At 44.3% G+C, this 17,675-nt stretch overlaps 1 protein-coding gene across 7 annotated transcripts in view; it reads left to right on the top strand.

Annotated features, from left to right (window-relative positions):
* FARP1 (FERM, ARH/RhoGEF and pleckstrin domain protein 1) overlaps nt 1–17,675 on the top strand; it is a 283,051-nt gene that overhangs the window by 214,440 nt on the left and 50,936 nt on the right. For all 7 annotated transcript variants that reach the window (XM_072760878.1, XM_072760875.1, XM_072760873.1 and 4 more), the window contains exons 7-13: nt 915–1,029; nt 1,915–2,062; nt 4,669–4,764; nt 6,178–6,341; nt 7,264–7,332; nt 9,628–9,703; nt 10,810–11,062. In XM_072760878.1, the coding sequence (XP_072616979.1) occupies nt 915–1,029; nt 1,915–2,062; nt 4,669–4,764; nt 6,178–6,341; nt 7,264–7,332; nt 9,628–9,703; nt 10,810–11,062 (921 nt within the window). The remainder of the gene's footprint in view (nt 1–914; nt 1,030–1,914; nt 2,063–4,668; nt 4,765–6,177; nt 6,342–7,263; nt 7,333–9,627; nt 9,704–10,809; nt 11,063–17,675) is intronic.

Genomic DNA, 17,675 nt, shown 5'->3' on the forward strand with positions numbered 1-17,675 from the left:
ATTACTGGAGGTGCATTGCCCAAAGTGTGACAAGCTGCTTCACAGGACAAAATGAAAGGTAGGTTTCTTAGCAACTGTTCACTAGCTTTTACTCAAAACAGCTGGGCTCTGGTCATTAGGCTACTTTTTATTAAGCTTGTTACACAGACCATATGATTCAAAGAAAAAGACATGCTGTCCCAGGGGTATTAAATTGGTATAAACTGAGCCAGAGCTTGTGTTGTTAAGGTACAATTATTACTTTAAAGGTCTGTCCTTTAGATTTCCAGATCACAGCAATTTGGGGACTCTGTAGAGGTTACAGGAGAAAAATATACCTCCTAGTCCTCGTAGATGAAAAATAAATAAGAATCTGCAGCCTGCCAGTCATTGCTGACTCTAGGACTTTAAGAAACTTAATAAACTTTGTTTTATGTTGCCAAATTACATCATGTATATTTATGCCTATTTACTATCGGCTTTTCTCTACGTGAGAAAGCATTTGGGGTTTGCACTAGTAATTATTATATACAAGAGTTTCAAAAGTTAATATTGTAAAATTTGAAATTCTGGGACTTCTTTAGAAGTCATAAGGTCATAATCCACATGTCTAGAATTCACTGCCTAGAACAGAAGTAGTCCTGGTTGGGTGGGGAGGAAGGAACATGGATGGATGAAGATGGATGGACGCTGAAGTTTTATTTCCAGCTGGTAGAGATGACAAAGAGGGGGAACCATCCTTTCATGTTGGTACAGTTGTTAAGTATGTCCTCACAGGATGTCTTCTGACATCCAGCCCTGACGATACACAAGGCTGGGATCACCTTGTCTGCTGCCTTCTGGTTTGCTAGCTGGGGAATGTTCCATGGGGAATGTAATAGATTATGAAGTATTAATCATTTGTGGCTGGGTTTTCTTCTTCTGTTTCTTGGTAGCCGAGATTGGGGATTTTGATGAAGCATCAGACAGAGAGCATTTAGCAAAAAACAAGTACATACCTCAGCAGGATGCGCTAGAAGACAAAATCGTGGAGTTTCACCACAACCACATGTAAGTCCCACTGGGCGACTCATGTTCCCTTTGGGGTGTTTCTGTCCTTCAAGCGTAGGTGGGTATACACACACACGCCCAGTAGCTATTGGGACGAAACATGCAAAGGGTGAGAGAGAAGACCACAGAGGTTCCTGGGAGTGTTGTTACTCACCTTGGACTCTTCAGACCCCGGTTATCCACTTAGGACCAGAGCTCTATGATCCTTCTTGATTTCCTGTCCTACTGGAGTAGGCCTGGGGTGTAGGACACCATGCTATGGAATTAAAGTAAGTGTATAAGATCAATTAACAAGAAATCTAGAAAGTGATATGGTCAGCTAGGGGCCAAGTAGGAATGTTACAAAAATCTAGAGTCTTTGTATCTTCTCCATTTGGGTGGTTTTTTGCTTTGGGGTTTTTTGTTTTGTTTTGTTTTGTTTTGTTTTTTGTGATCACTAAAATAATCTTTCAAAAGATGCTCTGTGCCTGTTGTTTTGTTGCTTTGTTTAAGGAGGGTACTTGAGCTTTGATGATAGTATGCCGGTGTTGCCTTGAACCTTGCTTCCAAGTGTAGGCCCATTGTAAGTGACTAAAAACGTGTTTTAACACAGTGGTGTTTTGCTTTTATGTGACCTTAAAGGGAACTCTTTGAGATTCCAAAAAAACTGGGCAAATGTGAGCTAGACTTTTAGGGTTTTGTGTTACACAGGCAATAGGGCTTTTGTCCTCATTGCTAGACTTTTGGTGATAATGAATAGGAGGTTGGGTGTCATCTGATCAGATAGCTCCATTGTTTGTGATGAAATGCCTTTTTATTTCCCAAGAGAAGTTGCTTAATCTCGAATTAATAGACACAGGGAATTCAAATCTCCTGGCCTTTCTCTTTAATTTTTTGTTTTGTCAGTGGACAAACACCAGCAGAATCAGATTTCCAACTTCTGGAGATTGCCCGTAGGCTGGAGATGTATGGGATCCGGTTGCACCCAGCTAAGGACAGGGAAGGCACCAAGATCAACCTGGCTGTTGCCAACACGGGAATTCTAGTGTTTCAGGTAAGAGCGTGTAGAACACAACTCCGTTCTCTTGGTGACGGAAAGATCAGAGTTGGCCCTTCAGCTCTGATTCCGTGTTGGGTGGGCCTCTGATAGTTAATTTTAGGTGAACAGGGGAAAGACTATAACCTCATCTCAGGTTCTCTCCAGGCCCTGAGCATCCAGATTCTAGTTCATTTGCCCTTGCTCTGGTTGGGAGAATGCACAATTCAAGATTCGCTTGTGTTTATTGACTCTGTAGGATCACAGAAATCTTTATCAGTGGACCTGTGCTCAAAACACAGGATGGTAAAAATCAGGATTTCAGATCCCCCAAAATAAACACTTTCTTCATACTGGCACGTGATACCCATGTCATTTCCTCCCTGCCCCCACCCCCGGCCTTTTTTTTTAACCTGTTGAGATTTTTAGTTGTTTTTTTGTTTTTTGTTTTTTTACCAAATTTAGGGATTTTTAAACCTACTTTAGGTTTTCCCTGAGTCAGCTGGTTTGTGACTTCAGCTATACATAAAAAGAAAAATGTAACTTGTATTTTTTAAGATTGAGCGGTTTTATAAACTCCTAAAAGCCAGATACTATCTTAAGTCTGTAGCAAAACATTGCACTTGAATCCTAACCTGTGTTTTACTTAAAGACATAATTTTCTGTACTCTGAAATGTGTTCTCTCTTGATCACACTGCTATTGTACTGTTCTCTTGATCAGTGCTGCTTTTTATCTCTTAGCAGCTTTGTTGAGTTATTGTGGACCGTAGAGTAAAATTTAAAGTATCCATTTTCCTGAGTTCATATATATGTGTGTGTATATATATGTATGTATGTCCTGAAGCCATCAATAAAATCAAGACCCTGAACATATTCATCACCCCCCCCAAAAGCTTCGTCAGTGTTTTTCTTTTAAACAAAAGCAAGTCATCTGTGCTTTGATTTCTTTTCTTTTTTATCATTTTTTTAAAATTTAAATTAGTCAGGTAACATATAGTGTATTGTTAGTTTCAGAGGTAGAGCTAAGTGACCAATCAGTTGTATATAAACTCAGTGCTCATCACGGCATGTGCCCTCCTTTCATGCCCCTCACCCAGTTACCCCGTCCCCCACCCCTAACTCCCCCAGCAACCCTCAGTTTGTTCCCTATGATTAAGACTCTCTTATGGTTTGTCTCCCTCTCTGATTTCATTGTGCTTTGGTTCAAAGGGATATGGAGAAAGTGCCTGCCTTTTAAATAGGGTCATTTTCACCAGTTTTGAAGGTGTAAATATGTACATAATCTAAAATACTTTCTTAAGCTCTGCCAGGTTTGGTTCTGTCTCCCCCTTCCTGTTTTACCAAAATAGTCCCAGTGCTTCTCTCCTCCAGTATCAGATGTTTACGACGGACGTGAATTATCACAGAATCCTGTCCCAAGAGGAGTCAAGGTTGGGTTTCATGTGGGAAAGTAAGAAGGGAAGGTTTGAAAGCAGGATGGTATTGGAGGCGGTGACTGCTCTTCACAGTGTTTGACCTGCTGAAATAACCTTAGGAGTATTTGATGAGTAAAATGACCATGAGCCAGATAGAGTTTTTGGTCCTACCCTGAAATTTTTAAAATCGGAAGCTTTAGACATTTCTAAAAATCATAAAGGGGGGAAAAGGAAGTGCCTTAGAATTGAATTAATTTGCTTTGATTATATGTGATACAATCTAAATATTGAGAATTGCTCAGTTATTTAATCATGTACAGAGGCTGTATCTTGGAATTAATCTTCTTGCCAGTGCCTAATTGTTTCATTCCTACCAATTTAAATAAACGGTTCTGGTGTTCGAGCAGACTCAGGAGGAATTCTAATTTTAGTTGAGATGACAGGACAGATGGGAGCTAGTAACTGGCAGCTTCCTCTTGCTTCTCCATCACCCTGTCTCTCCACACCTGTCTTTCAAAGACGAAGATGTGTCCTTTCCTGAGACTGTTCTCTGGTCTAGAAGACATACCACAGGCCAGGCCTCCCCTCCCCATCCTTCTTGTGTAGTTGGCAGCCTGCTGGGCATGGGAGCCAGACCAGTGTGCGCAGTGGGGGTTGATTGCTAACCTGCTGGGTTGCTTTTATGGAGATTAACAATTAGCTGCTGGTTAAGGGAATCTCTGGATTCTCATTCTACCACATGAACTGTGTGATTTTGGACACGTTAAAATCTACCCATGCAGCAGTCTCCACATCTGTAAGAGAAAGATAATAAACTCATCTCACTGAGTTTTGTATAAGGTTTGATAAGATAAGGCTTGTAAAGTCCTGATGGAGTGCTTGGTACTCTGGAAGTGATGGTCACTAATTATTGTGCTGGTTGTCATGGTTTTTATTTTTATTTTTTTTAATCTTTCGTTTTATCCTTCCCTTGGCCAGCTGCTCCTTTCCCTGGAGGCAAACTTCGTTTGAATGCCAAATCATATAATTAGTGAAAAATAATGCTCCAGAAACAGGCATCAGCCACAGCAGCAGCAAATCCTGAGAATTCTCTAGCAGAAGGCGTTCTTCTCGAGCATTCCAATGGCAGGTCCCCATACGCAAGGCAGACCAAAACCCCATGTTGCTTATTAAGCATTTCCTAACTCACTGGCTGATACCTTTCTTAGGGTTTCACTAAGATCAACGCCTTCAATTGGGCCAAAGTGCGGAAGCTGAGCTTCAAGAGGAAGCGCTTTCTCATCAAGCTCCGCCCGGATGCGAACGTAAGTGGATGGGGGGGTGGGGAGGCTGGAGACCAGACCAGACCACCCAGTGACCCTGGGGAGTGGAGGGGCTCTGCTAGGGCACAGGCTGGAACTGCGGCCAGCACTGTGCAGGTGTCTGAGGGTCTGTACCAGAGGCGTACCCAGATGCTCAATAGCCATGCTGTCACCTGGGTGAACAGAGCCCCTTTGGGTAGACAGCCTGACCCATGAGTTGCTAGGGCTCCAGCCTCCAGGTCACCTCCTCAAGACCCCACTCAGCATCCACCAGATCCGGGGCATACCCTTGCCCACATGGGCCTCCAGCTGGCCCCAGTTTTCATGTCCCTACTCTTGTCCCTAAACCTCCGATAGCACCACCCACTTCCTGCAGAACTCCTCGAAGATGTCGCTCACCCCAGGACCAGGTCAGGGAAAGAAGGAGCATCTCCTTCCCCTGCTGGAAATGGCAGTGGAGGACACGGATGATAGATCCTGATGTCTCCAAGCAGAACTTGAAGATCGTTTCTTTACCATGGAATGAAAGATGACAAATAGCCATCTAGGCTTATCATTCAGCCACAGAACACATTAAATCAGCTTTTATGGCCAGACCTGGGAAGCAGCCACCCACTAGAAGTTGTTTTTCTGTGGGAAAATGCTTTTTGAGTTCCAGAAGGCTACTTACCAACATAGAATTGCGGCACACTTGTTTGTAAGTTGGGACTGCCCAGAACTGTGAGAGCCCGCAAAATAGTTGGAATGGCTAGGAACATTCAGGACTGTGGGGAGTCCTGTTTATAAAATATGGCCACTGACATTGAGAGCATTCGGTCGGGGAATAGGAAAATGATACTATCGGCTTTCCAGAATCAACGGACGTGATTTTTTTTAGCCTTGAGTGTGACACTTCATGCTCCACCAAAAGAAATGTTCATTTCTTATGTGGTCCCTGGGGCCACCTGGAGGCTTGAGCCATATGTTGCTCAACAGAGAAAAGACAGACCAATATGCAAAGTTGGCAAGAACCTTCAGGGAGAACATAGAAGTATGTTTCAGTTATTTTCAGGAGGTAAAAAAGGGATTGTAGTATTTGGATTTTTTTTTTAAAGAAGGAAATGTAGGCCACATACACAAAATCTGTTTATGAATTCTGTCAAAAGAAGTGTTCTGACTTCTAAGTATTCCTGTTTTCTTTAGTTCCTTTAAGGAATTCTGGGGGAGGGAGGGAATGGTTGAGTGGTGACTGTATTTTGTCATTAGCAACAACTGTATTTTACTAAATAGGTGAATTTATGGTCCTGCTAGATAATAAAATACACAACTGAAATTTTATTGGACATATTTATTTTCTGTCCCCTTTCACATTGTTTTGCCCAGTGTCCATGGGTAATGGGGGGAAAAAAACCACAAAGTGGTATTTTCTCTTTTTAGAGCTCATACCAGGACACCTTGGAATTTCTGATGGCCAGTCGGGATTTTTGCAAGTCCTTCTGGAAAATCTGTGTTGAACATCATGCCTTTTTTAGACTTTTTGAAGAGCCCAAACCAAAGCCAAAGCCTGTTCTCTTTAGTCGAGGGTCATCGTTTCGGTTCAGGTAAGGATTCCATGTCACACCCCTGCAGTTTGCCATGGGAACATTTGTCCTAAGACCAGCTGTTTCCTGCTGCCTGTGATCACTCCTGCATGGTACAGTGGGCTGATAAGAGGAAAGCCAACTTCCAGGAGAAGCTCTGGCTGCTGGGGTGATGGTGTGATCAGTCTGGGAGGCTCCTGGCAACCCCTTGCTTGTGTTTGAACTAACATCAGCCAAGAGACAGTCCAGTCCACCTGGCCACAACATACTCCTGACAGGACTCTCTAATTCAGAAAAGATTTTCCTTCTCTGTAGAAGCAAGTGTCTCATTAACATTTGGTGTAGCCTCCGAGAATGCTGCATAGATTTGCACATCATTAGTTCACTGTCTCACTCTTTTTTTTTTTAAAGATTTTTTTATTCATTTGAGAGAGAGAGTACACATAGGGGCAGAAGGAGAGGGAGAAGCAGACTCTGCTGAGCAGGGGGCCCTATGTGGGACTCCATCACAGGACCTGGAGATCATGACCTGAGCTGAAGGCAGATGCTTAACCATCTGAGCCACCCAGGCACCCCTCACTCCTTTTAGCAAACATTTGAGTGTCTTCTGTATATCAAGGCCTAGTCTAGGTGCTGGGGATTCACAGCGAACAGAATTATCCCTGCCTCCTCGAAGCATACAGACTCTCCCGATGGTTGCTTAATAAGTAAACACAGAATTATTAAGTGGTTTAGTCATTTGAACACTTGCTGTTTTAGAAGGGAAATACCAGGAGATGAAATGGACACACAGAGTTTCTCTTAGAGCTGTTCTTATTCCTGGCTTGCTGAGAAAGCCCACAAATCTCCCAGTCATGGAAGGAGAGAGGGAGGTAAAGAATGGGATGTCTTGTGTTTAAATGAGAATGCCTTGCTGTCTTCTCTTCCCTCTCCTCCCTTTTAGCGGTCGGACTCAGAAGCAGGTTCTCGACTACGTGAAAGAAGGAGGACATAAGAAAGTACAGTTTGAAAGGTAAGAGAAATTTCGATACTCCTTCTGATGTGACAAGAGTCATTCTCTCTGGGTGACAGTGCATTCTTGCTTAATCTCTCTTCACCCAGGGTTGGTGAGTTACCAATCTAGTGCCTCATAGTAAAACTGGGTCAGTTTAATGAACAGAAACATTGGAGGGCTGGGGTATGTCCTCAAGGGTGAAGTGACATGTGAACTGACCTGGAGGGCCAGGTGAGGAGGAAGAGGAGTAGGAGATGGGAGCGAGGATAAAGCACTGTAAAAATATCGTCTTCTGTGAGTCCTTAAGTATTTTGGGATTTGAATTGAAAGTATTTCTATAAACTTTTAATTAAATACAGTTTGGATGAGAAGCAGCAGGATTTATTACTGTCGTTAGTGAATGCTTATAGCTCTCACTATGTTTCCACACACTCTGCATACATTAACTCAGAGTCTTCATACCAGCTCCATGAGGTTGGTGCTCTCCTATTGCTTTTTTTTTTTTTTTAAGATTTTTTATGCATTTATTTGAGAGAGAGAGAGAGAGACCACAAGTGGGGGCCAGGGGAGAGGGAGAGAAGCAGACTCCCCACTGAACATACAGCCTCATCCCAGGACCCTGAGATCATGACCTGAGCTGAACTCAAGAGTCAGACGCTTAACCCACTGAGCCATCCAGGCAATCTTCTCCTATTCGCTTTTTTTTTTTAAAGATGAGGCACTGCAGCTCAAAGAGATTAAATTACTAGCATCTCAGAGCTAGCAAGTGGCCCCTGGTCAACCGGGTCCAAAGCCCCCAAAGCCCTCTGTTGCCCCAAAGGGAGAAGCAGAGAATCTAGGGACAAAGATAAAAGGGTAAACAGATCATGATGTGATGGTGCACTACAGGCTGTTTAGTGCATGTGGATTTTTTCTTTTCAACATTTTTCTTTTTTACATTTTAATACATCCTAAAAATACAATATAACACAGAGAACACAACAAACATCCACATTTTTTTGTTTCTGAGTTATTTTCCCCTTTTTTGTGTGTAACTACTTGTGACAGATGTAGCTACACACCCCCCCCTTAACCAACAACCGTCTTTGCTATTTCCCTCTCCCCTCCCAGAGGCAACAACTGCCAGCTTCATGTTACTTCTGTTGTGCATATTTATGCATCTGAAGAAAATGTGCAGGATTTCTCCGGGGTGTGCTTTTTCATTTAACTAGTAGCTCACCGTACATAATTCTGCATCTTGCATTTTAAACCCTACCCTGGGGCAGCCTGGTTGGCTCAACTGCTACCTCCAGCCCAGGGTGTGATCCTGGAAACCCGAGATCGAGTCCCACATCGGGCTCCCTGCGTGAAGCCCGCTTCTCCGGAGAACTCTGTGCCTCTCTCTCTCTCTCTCTCTCTCTCTCTCTCTCTCTCTTTCTCTGTGTCTCATGAATAAATAAATAAAATCTTTAAAAAAAAAAAAGTCCTTTAAAAAAAATAAAAATAAACCCTACCCTGATTTGGGGATTGGTATTGGTATTTTAGGATATTGTGAAAGTATTACATTTTATGTATCTGATTCTCTGGTGATAAACATTCAGAGTACTCGGTGTTTTGTTTTGCTTTTGCTGAAATGAACTTATGGCTGTGACCATCCTTGTCTGTTTGGAGTATTTGGAAGAAAAGCTGAATGAATGTACATTCACATGTAATTTCTCTGTATTTATATGGTTTTGTTTGAGTACCTGAAAAGTTTCTAATGCTTGTTCACTGAGGAAGAGGAGGACACCGTAAAGTCAGGGAAAAGATGGAGAGGTGCTAGTGGCATGAAATAGAATTTTCCTTCTGCTACTGGGACTGTAAATTCATTCATGGGGGCAGACCTTCTCTGAACTCACCACTATGAAAGAGTTAGCTGATGAGTAGGGATTGCGTCTATTCTAGCATTGATCTAGGAAATCATCACCCACAATACATGAATTGATACTGTATTGTCAGACCAGAACTTGCAATTCAGTGTTATCCTTGGGCCCAGCCACCTCTCCCTCCCAGGGACTTTTCCAGAACTAGAAAGATAGTGAACAGTGGCTGGAGCTCCTGACCACTTGTACCATTGAACAGGACTAGGGGCTTGCAGAGAATTTTTTCAGAATTTAAGTAACCCCTGAACCCTACAAGTAGTATAAAGAGAATGACTCTCTTTCAGGGAGCAGCCATACACACTACTTGAGATGCCTTCATATTGAGGAAGTGCATAAGGCTGTTATTTTTCATTTAAAAAAACAATAACAGCAGCTTACCTAACTTTGGCTATCTTCTGTGATTTTTTTCCAGGAAACACAGCAAGATTCAGTCCATCAGAAGCCTGGCTACATCGCCTACAGAGCCGAATTCAGAAGTGCCAAAACAAGTCAGTAAATGCTGATCAACTATTATAAATTGTCGGGGGAGGGTTGTTACCAAACTTTCTCTGCTAAGTACTGGGTTTCATAGTATGCTTCTGAGCTATTTGCCCTTCATCTTTGGGGTTCTTTTTGTAGAGGAGAATATAGCTATATGCCCTGGCTTTGAGCACCCCAGCCTATGCTCCATGAGCCCCAGAGTGGGTCCTTTTTTAGCTGACTTGGTGTTCTCTGTCCCATGCGTTTGCCATGAAGTTTGCTCTGTTGGCCTGAACTCAGCTTAGGAGTGGAACCACCCACGGAGCCAATAGAGTGGAGTCCACCCTCCCCCTACACGGGGGTGGTTGTGTGAAGACACCAGGCCCTCCTTTGCACCTGATGGGTGTAGCTCCCATTCACCGCCAAGGTCAGAACCCTTTGTTGGCACCAGACTGGGTGGTGAGTTCCCAGGACTCATGTTACAGGGCAGTGACCGCAGCTGGCAACCAGAGACATTATCACTCTTGCCCTGAGGTTGGTGAGAGCTCATTTTCTGGATGTGTTTTCAGGGTTTTCTCCATGAGAGAATACCAACTTTGTTGGGGAAGGACATGAAGCAGAGTCCCTTTGTGCATCCCAAAAGAGTGTCTAACCTGTCTGCTCTTCCCGCAGAAGTACAAAGAAGTTTTTGTCTTTTGTTTGAAATCCATGTTAACTCGCCTTGCGGGGTGGGGTTGGGGTGGGGGTGGGGTTCCAGTCCACGATGTGTTTTCCACCTCTCCCTGCCCACCCTTTCTTGGGCAGCCCCCTGCGGGGTTGCAAGGACTCTAAGAAACGTTGGCAACTCCCTAGGGGCCTGCAGGCCCCAGGGAGCAGACGCAGCACCCCACCTGGGCTGCAGGAGAGCCTGCCTGGCGAGCTTCCCCCCCCCCCCCCCAGAGAACCTTCTGGATGCCGACCCACGCACTCGGAGGTGCCTGCTGATTACCCGCGTGGCGGTGCAGAGCGGATCGCCGAGAGCAGCGGCTAAACGGCCGGGAGCTTCCGCAGGGGTCCGAGAGGAGTCCCTGAGCCGGCTCTGCGCTCCCCCGCTTTGGGCCCGCGGTGACCCCCCACCCCTCTCTCGCCCGCGCAGGCGCAGCAGCGAGCCAGCCCTCCCCCCGGAGCAGCCCCCGAGCCCGCGGGCGGCCCCCCGGGAGCCACGCCCGCCGCGCCCGCCGCCCCCGAAGAGCGGCCGAGCCCCGCGCCGCCCCGGAGCCCCGCGGGCAGCGGGAAGGCGGCCGGAGCCCCGCGGGCGCCCGCCGAAGAGGAGGAGGAGGACGGGGCCGCCACCGCTGCCGAGGACAGGAGCCCGCAGAGTAAAGCTCAGCCCCCGCAGCCGAGCACAGGTCCAGCATCCAGGGCTGCCAGAGGCAGCAGCACTTCCATTCCTTTCATTGACTGCAGTGACGTAGATAGCGAATCCGACCTGCTCAGGGAGCAAGCATCCCAGTCACGGTCCCAAACAAATGACAACTATGAGGGTGATTTGACCAGTGGGGTTTATCTGCTCTCCCGGGATGAGAGGCAGGCGGAGGCTAGGCTCAGGGCATCCCCCCGCTCCGTGAAGTCGTCCCGGCCTCCCTCCAGAGAGTTCCTCGACGGCGATTCCGCAGACCTAACCTTCGATATGAGCGGGAGCCCCAGACTCCCCAGACATAGCTCCCTGATAGATGAGCTGTTCAGGGCCTCAGACGGCCACAGTACCCCCGGCACCCCACTGTCTCCCAGGAGCAGACAGTCGAGTCCAAATAGGAGTTGGGACAGGACTGGGTCTCAAGGCTATGTTTCTGAAAACGGTCATGACCCACGAGAGGAAAGTATGAGAGAAGAGACTCTCCCAAGCCAGGGTCCTCCTGGTCCTCCTGAGAGCCCTTCCCCGGTCCTCCAAAGGCCATACTTACGGAGTCTCCCCAGTAGGTACAATAAGTCAGAGACAGACCCGCTCATCCTCAGCCAAGTAAGTTCAACCCCAGAGTCATTGGATGGGCTTGATGGCCGTGGAAAGGGGAGACTGGGCAGCCTGGCTGCATCCGAAGGTAGAGTGCTGGCTAATGGTGCACCTCTCGGGGCTCCAACCTCAAAGATCCCCCCGCTGCGGTCAGGGTGTGCCAGCGGCTTGGCAGACCAGCGGGCACCCCTGCAAGTGACGGAGGGCTCCACCAGCAGTGGGACTGAATCCAGTGATTCAGACTCCGAGATGGTGGCCTCTTTGAGCCAGCCTCTCACGTTTGGCAACCCAGCAGTGCTGAGCTCCCCTTCCATGCTGAGAAGTCAGAAGCACTTGGGTGGCCTGCATGTGAGTGAGGAGGAAGAGGAGGATGAGTAGGAGGGCCGGCTTCAAGTGTTGGGAACCTAGAGTCCTGAGTCTTGTGTTTGAGTGGAGATGATCTGTTCTAGCGACTCATTAATCTTTAGTCAACATTTATTAGGGGAAGTTTTGGACAGACGTGTTTGGATAGGGTATGGCTGGCTCTAAGATCTTTAAGAAAAATGAAACTTCACACAGTGGGCTTGCTTTCCAAAAAAAACAAAAAAAAATTTTTAAAAATGGACAAGATAAATAGTAAGATGTAATGACAAGTTACTATGAGCCTGTTCATCTTTGTGGTTGAAGGCGAGGAAGAAATACGTAATTCTGAATCTGATCATGTGTATAGTGTGTTGTGTTTACGTGGAAATCTTCTGTGTGTGTTGAGTTTGTATGCAGATCACGCTCCTATTGACTGAATGTTTGGACTGACGTAACAGTGAGATCCCAGGAAAGGTGTTGGTTTTACGTTTTCCCCCTTTAAGAGGAGGTGCTGCTTTTTTGGAGCCTCATAAAGTGAGGGATTGACATAATTCAAGACCATTTGTAAGTTGATTGCTGGTTGAGATTAAGTGTTGGTGAGATCTTAGTCAAGAATAATGAGCATTTTAATGGGAAAAATAGTCTTTCTTCTTTCCAGACTTCTTAGGAAATGATGTAAAGGATGTCAGGTGGAACTGTAATTTACGAGGGATTACTGGTTTGGTTCGGATTTGCATCAGTCGGTCAAATTGTTAGCTATGTTTTAAGAAGCTATAGCTCTGGCTGTCAGAATTTCTAATTGAAACTCAGAAATAACTGCTGAGTGATGATGGGGGGTAAAATAAGACCTCGCAATAGGCACTGTTCCCAGGCTGGCAAACCAAAGGGCTGCCTCTGAATCACACGCAGCCTAGAGAAAGATCCTAGTATTGCTGCCCCTAGTTTGGTTGTTATTTTCATTCTTAGTGTTCACACTTGTGTGAACAGTGTCTTCTCTTTGGAACAATGGCTTCCAGATGTTTCTGTGTGCAGGAAAAAGGTGTAAGTAGTGAGAGGTTTGATTTCTTAACTGGCCCACCTCTGCCAGTGCCTTTCACTCAGCATTCCTGCATCTGAAATCAAAGAGTCTTGTTTTAAGTCTTGTTGTTTCTCGGCCCCAGCTGTGCAAAGGAGTCACCTGAGACATTTTAAAAAAAATCAGTGATGCCTGGGCCCTGGCCCTAGACATTTTTATCTAATTCATCTGGGGGTGCCACTTGGGTTCCCCGGATGGTTCTGCTGGGCATCCAGGGTCACTCCTCAGCCTGACACAGTTGCCTTCCAGAATCTAGTGGTATATCTTGAAACTGATAGCTAAATTTTTGGCTTGCTTGCAGAGTAAGGAAAGCATCATAAATAAAGTACTTTTGTTAATTCCTGTTGTTTGATACTTTTCATTCAGTCTTTAGTACTTTTTTTTTAAAAAGATGAATTGTAGAACCAAAATTTTAGATGATAACTACCAGATTATTGAAAAGAGTTTTAACGATAATCCATCCTGGCGTGCCACCTTGCCAACGGCCTTATTAAACTTATCCGTGTGATATGATCACGAGGGAAGAGTAATGCATGGGGAGGAAGCAGGGGAAAATTTGGCAGCCATATATAACAGCCGTACTGACTGACCTTGTGGCTCACAAATGATTATCTGTCCACATGAGTGTTGACAAGTTGATTTTAAAGACACTAAACACGTAATCCATTTCTATACAACCTTTTTTTGTTGTGTTTTATTTTCCTAATCATTTGATTCAGTGCATGATTGATGAATCAAACTGATTATTGGGTAGTTTGAAAGATGTTCAATGAAGCAGTGTGTTGATGTCTTGCCTTAGAGTAATATATTTAACAGAGTCACAGAATTTTTAAAATTAGAAGGGACCTTAGAGATCATCTAGGGGAAACCTTCATTTTATGGATGACAAGCCTTGTTCTGTTGAAGTCCATACAGCTACTGCATGATAAAGCTAAAACTAGAACCCTGGCCCCTAGCCCTTCAGCTTTGGTCTGTGTGACATCTTGGTGCAATAGGACTTTTTTGATTAAGTACTTTAATTTTGGAGAATCTTGTTCAGATTAGTAATTAAAATCAAATGTGGAGACCAGCGATCATGTAGACTTAGGCAGTTACAGTCCATAATACGTAGGAAGACCTGCTTTTTCTGTCGTAGGATTTTTGCACTTATAACATGTCCTTGCATATTTCTGTTTTGGACTTAGAAAAAGATGTCGATTTGCTGTATAAAAATTGAGTCCAATGTGAGTTAAGCAGAATCACATTTGGAATCCTGTGGTCTATTTGTGAAGGTGATTTGTTCAAATGAGTTTTCTTTTTACCTCTAATGACACAGCAGTCTGATGAAGTGTGAATGAGCAATGGGTATTCCCTTACCCAGCATACAATGTGAATCAGTAAATGTAAACCTCCAAAGCAAAACATGCTCCAGTAATTATTTTGTTTTGCTTTTTACTTAAAGGAGTGATTTTTTTTTTTATCTGAAGTATTCTAAAAACAGCTGATCAATGGTAGTGTACTCAGTTCTGTATTGACAAACTCTCCCCTTTTAGGGTTGCTCATCAGTTTTTTTCTCTGGTTGGTTTTGTACCAGCCAAGTGATTCAATTTCTGCTTCTGGGCCAGTATTTATGAAAGCAGCAATCCTGATGTGATTAATGGTGCTTAACAGAGAAGGGGTATGGTTTGTTCATAAGCCACATAGCCTAAAGTGCTGAGAATATTCACTAATTGCCTCTGGTGGAGCTTGCCCTGTACTAATATTCTAAGCATGAGTGGGGGAGTAGATTTAAGCATTCTTTGAGCCCAGTGCAGCCAGATCGCAAAGGAGACATGTTCTCTGACTGTGCAGAGGTCAGGGAAAGCCCACAGCCTCCCAGCCTTTTGTGAGACTCTGGTTCCCCGTGTCTTTATCTGCCTTACTATGTAGCAGAGAAGGACATGCATGGTCACAAAGTTGTACCAAGAGTGTGCAGCAAGACCAGCAGTGGGGTTGGCTGTGAAGAATAGGTAACCTGTGAATTCATTCCAGTTTCCAGAGGGTTTCCCAAGACCTGTCATCTCTTTGTCGAAGACAATAGCTAGTGTAGAGTCTCCTGAATCAATAAAGAGCCCAGATCTTCGGGTAATAGCTGCTCTATGAAATACAGTACCTTGAGGCCTTGGATAGAAGACAAACCTTCTATTAGAAGCACATCTTCCAGCCACCAGGCCACCTTGCATTAATATCTTTTGTTAGACGGTATTTCAAAGTATGCAAATTGTAGCCCCCTTTGTGGTTGATTTTTGTTGCTGTTTGTTCAGGGCAAAATAAAATGCAAGAAATTCTTTTAGCATGAAGAAGTGCATTTAATGAGTTCTGGAACTTAAAGCGAACTGCACCGCTCCTTTGACAGACATCTGTATGCCATTGACGATATTTTATTAGACAGGAATTTAATTAAAGGAAGTCTGTGAGCCAGATTCTTCCCCACATATGTGACTCATATTTGGGGATTTCTCACAGATTTAGCTCCAAATTGTGCCACGTGGCCTGCCTTTAAAATGTGAATAATTCTGATTTTATTCCCAAGAACTTCTTTGAAGATTCTAACCCAGCAGTTCTTTAAAAGAAAAAAAAAAAAAAAAAGCGGGCCCACAAAACTCAAATATATAGCCTGAGCCTCTTGAAATTTGCACCAAGTATACAGAACCCAGTCTGTCCTCTGTTGAATCAGAAACCCAACTTGCATATTAGCCCTGGAATCCTTTTGATTGTGTTGTGAAGCATTATCTAAAAAAAGGAAAAATGAATAAGATTAAACTGTCATTTTAAATTTTGTTAAAACTTGTGCATATGCGTACAGCTTCTTTTTTCATGTCTATAATCAGTGTTCCATGCTTTCCATCAACTTTTTCCACTTAAAATGTTATTCTCTATTTAGCACAGAATAAGTTTGGTACAGTTGTTGTCATTAGCCAGTGATTTGCCCAGCCTTAAATTAAGAAATTTGGGGACCCTCTTCATCATTGGGTTTATTTTGAATTTATTCTATTTTAATCACTCTTTGCCTCAGCCCTTACTTTTATCAGCAAGAATTTAAAGAGCCCTCAGAATTGCATTCCTAAAAAAGGCTCTGTTTTCTCGATCTTCCCTCTGGTAGGCTGTAATCCTCCTTCTCTGATTAGTTACGAGGTTCTTCACTCTGAGGCTGGCTGGCCTTCCTGTGGTTTCATGGGATGGGCCTATTTTATTGCAGAATTTTTAAATCAAACTGCAAAAGAATCTTTCTCTGCCATCCTTGAAATAGAGTGAGTTTCTTCTGAACCTGAAAGAAGTGAATGTTTCAGAATAATCCCCTGCTGGTAGCTCTCTGATGCGTTGCACACTCAGCCACATTCACCACATCCGTGAGGGCAATATGGAAGGAGAAGTACTAGTCATAAACTTCTAGAGCAGTAAATGACGAACAAACGACTCAGGTGACATTAGAGAATTTACTGGCACCGGTTTTTCCTTGCTAGTTTAATTCCACCTCCCTCCATTTAGTTGAGTGAAAACAATACAAGGCAATGGGGTCTGCAGCGTACATTTATGCATACTTCTAATACCACTTGCTGGTTTTTAAAATGAAGCCATGTCTTTTAGACCAAGCTAAGCGTGCCACTTAATATAGCAGTTCTCTTCTTATTAAAAAAAAATAATAATGAAAAGAAAAAACAAACTCCATGATGATTTGGCCTTGTGTTGTGGGTATCTGGTTGCCCCTTGGTTGGCCATCCTTGAACAGGGCTCCTTATTGTTTCCTTGGATAACCTAGAGATTTCCAAGTAATTCCCCTGTGAACAGAAGTTACCACTGCTCCTGTATGCCATATATATGTTTGGGAGGTGGTGGGTGGGGAGTCTTGCTTTGACCCCCCTAAAAAAAGTACATCATTCCAAAAACCATAAATGACACTTCTAGCATGAGGAACTTTTTCTTCTTTTCCAGTGGAAGCAATTAAACATCTCTTGGTGGAAGCTGGGAATGAAGTAGAAAATCTTCTTTTCCTGAAAGCTTTCAGAATTGAATAGACTGATCTGTTGAGGATCATTTCCAGATAGACTGAAATCAGACACCTCTGCTTTACCTGGGAACAGCCCTCAGCATCTTGGCCTCTGGTATTTGAGTGTAGCTCCCAGGGGAAGGCAGCTCCTTTGTGTCTTTGTGTGGGTTCTAGATTGGGTTACTCTAGAATGTCCTGGGGTGGCTTTATAGACCTAAAGCAGGGAGAATTAATAATCACCTGTTGACATGAGATGGCTGATCTTCAGGTGTAGCTGAGAGCCAGTTGAAGAGGTTAACTGCAAGTCTGTGCTCTTCATCCCATCATGGGGTGAGCACTGGAAGATAGGTGAGTTGGCTGCCGGGGCGGGCACAGCGGGCTCAGGATATTGAAGGGTAACTACAGATCATTGCCAAATGTGGGACAAATCAGGGGCACCAGAGGACAGAGTGAGGACTCTGTGTGCATGCACATTTAGTAAAAAGCATCAGTGATTTACTCATTCTCCTTTTGAGTAAGAGGTGGACGTGGTAGTGGTACAGGGAGTCTGCAGGTAGTGCTCTGCTTTCTTAGGAATTTGGGTTGTTA

The sequence above is a fragment of the Vulpes vulpes genome, chromosome 6 (genome assembly GCF_048418805.1).
Source record: "Vulpes vulpes isolate BD-2025 chromosome 6, VulVul3, whole genome shotgun sequence".
Taxonomy (NCBI): Eukaryota; Metazoa; Chordata; class Mammalia; order Carnivora; family Canidae; genus Vulpes; species Vulpes vulpes.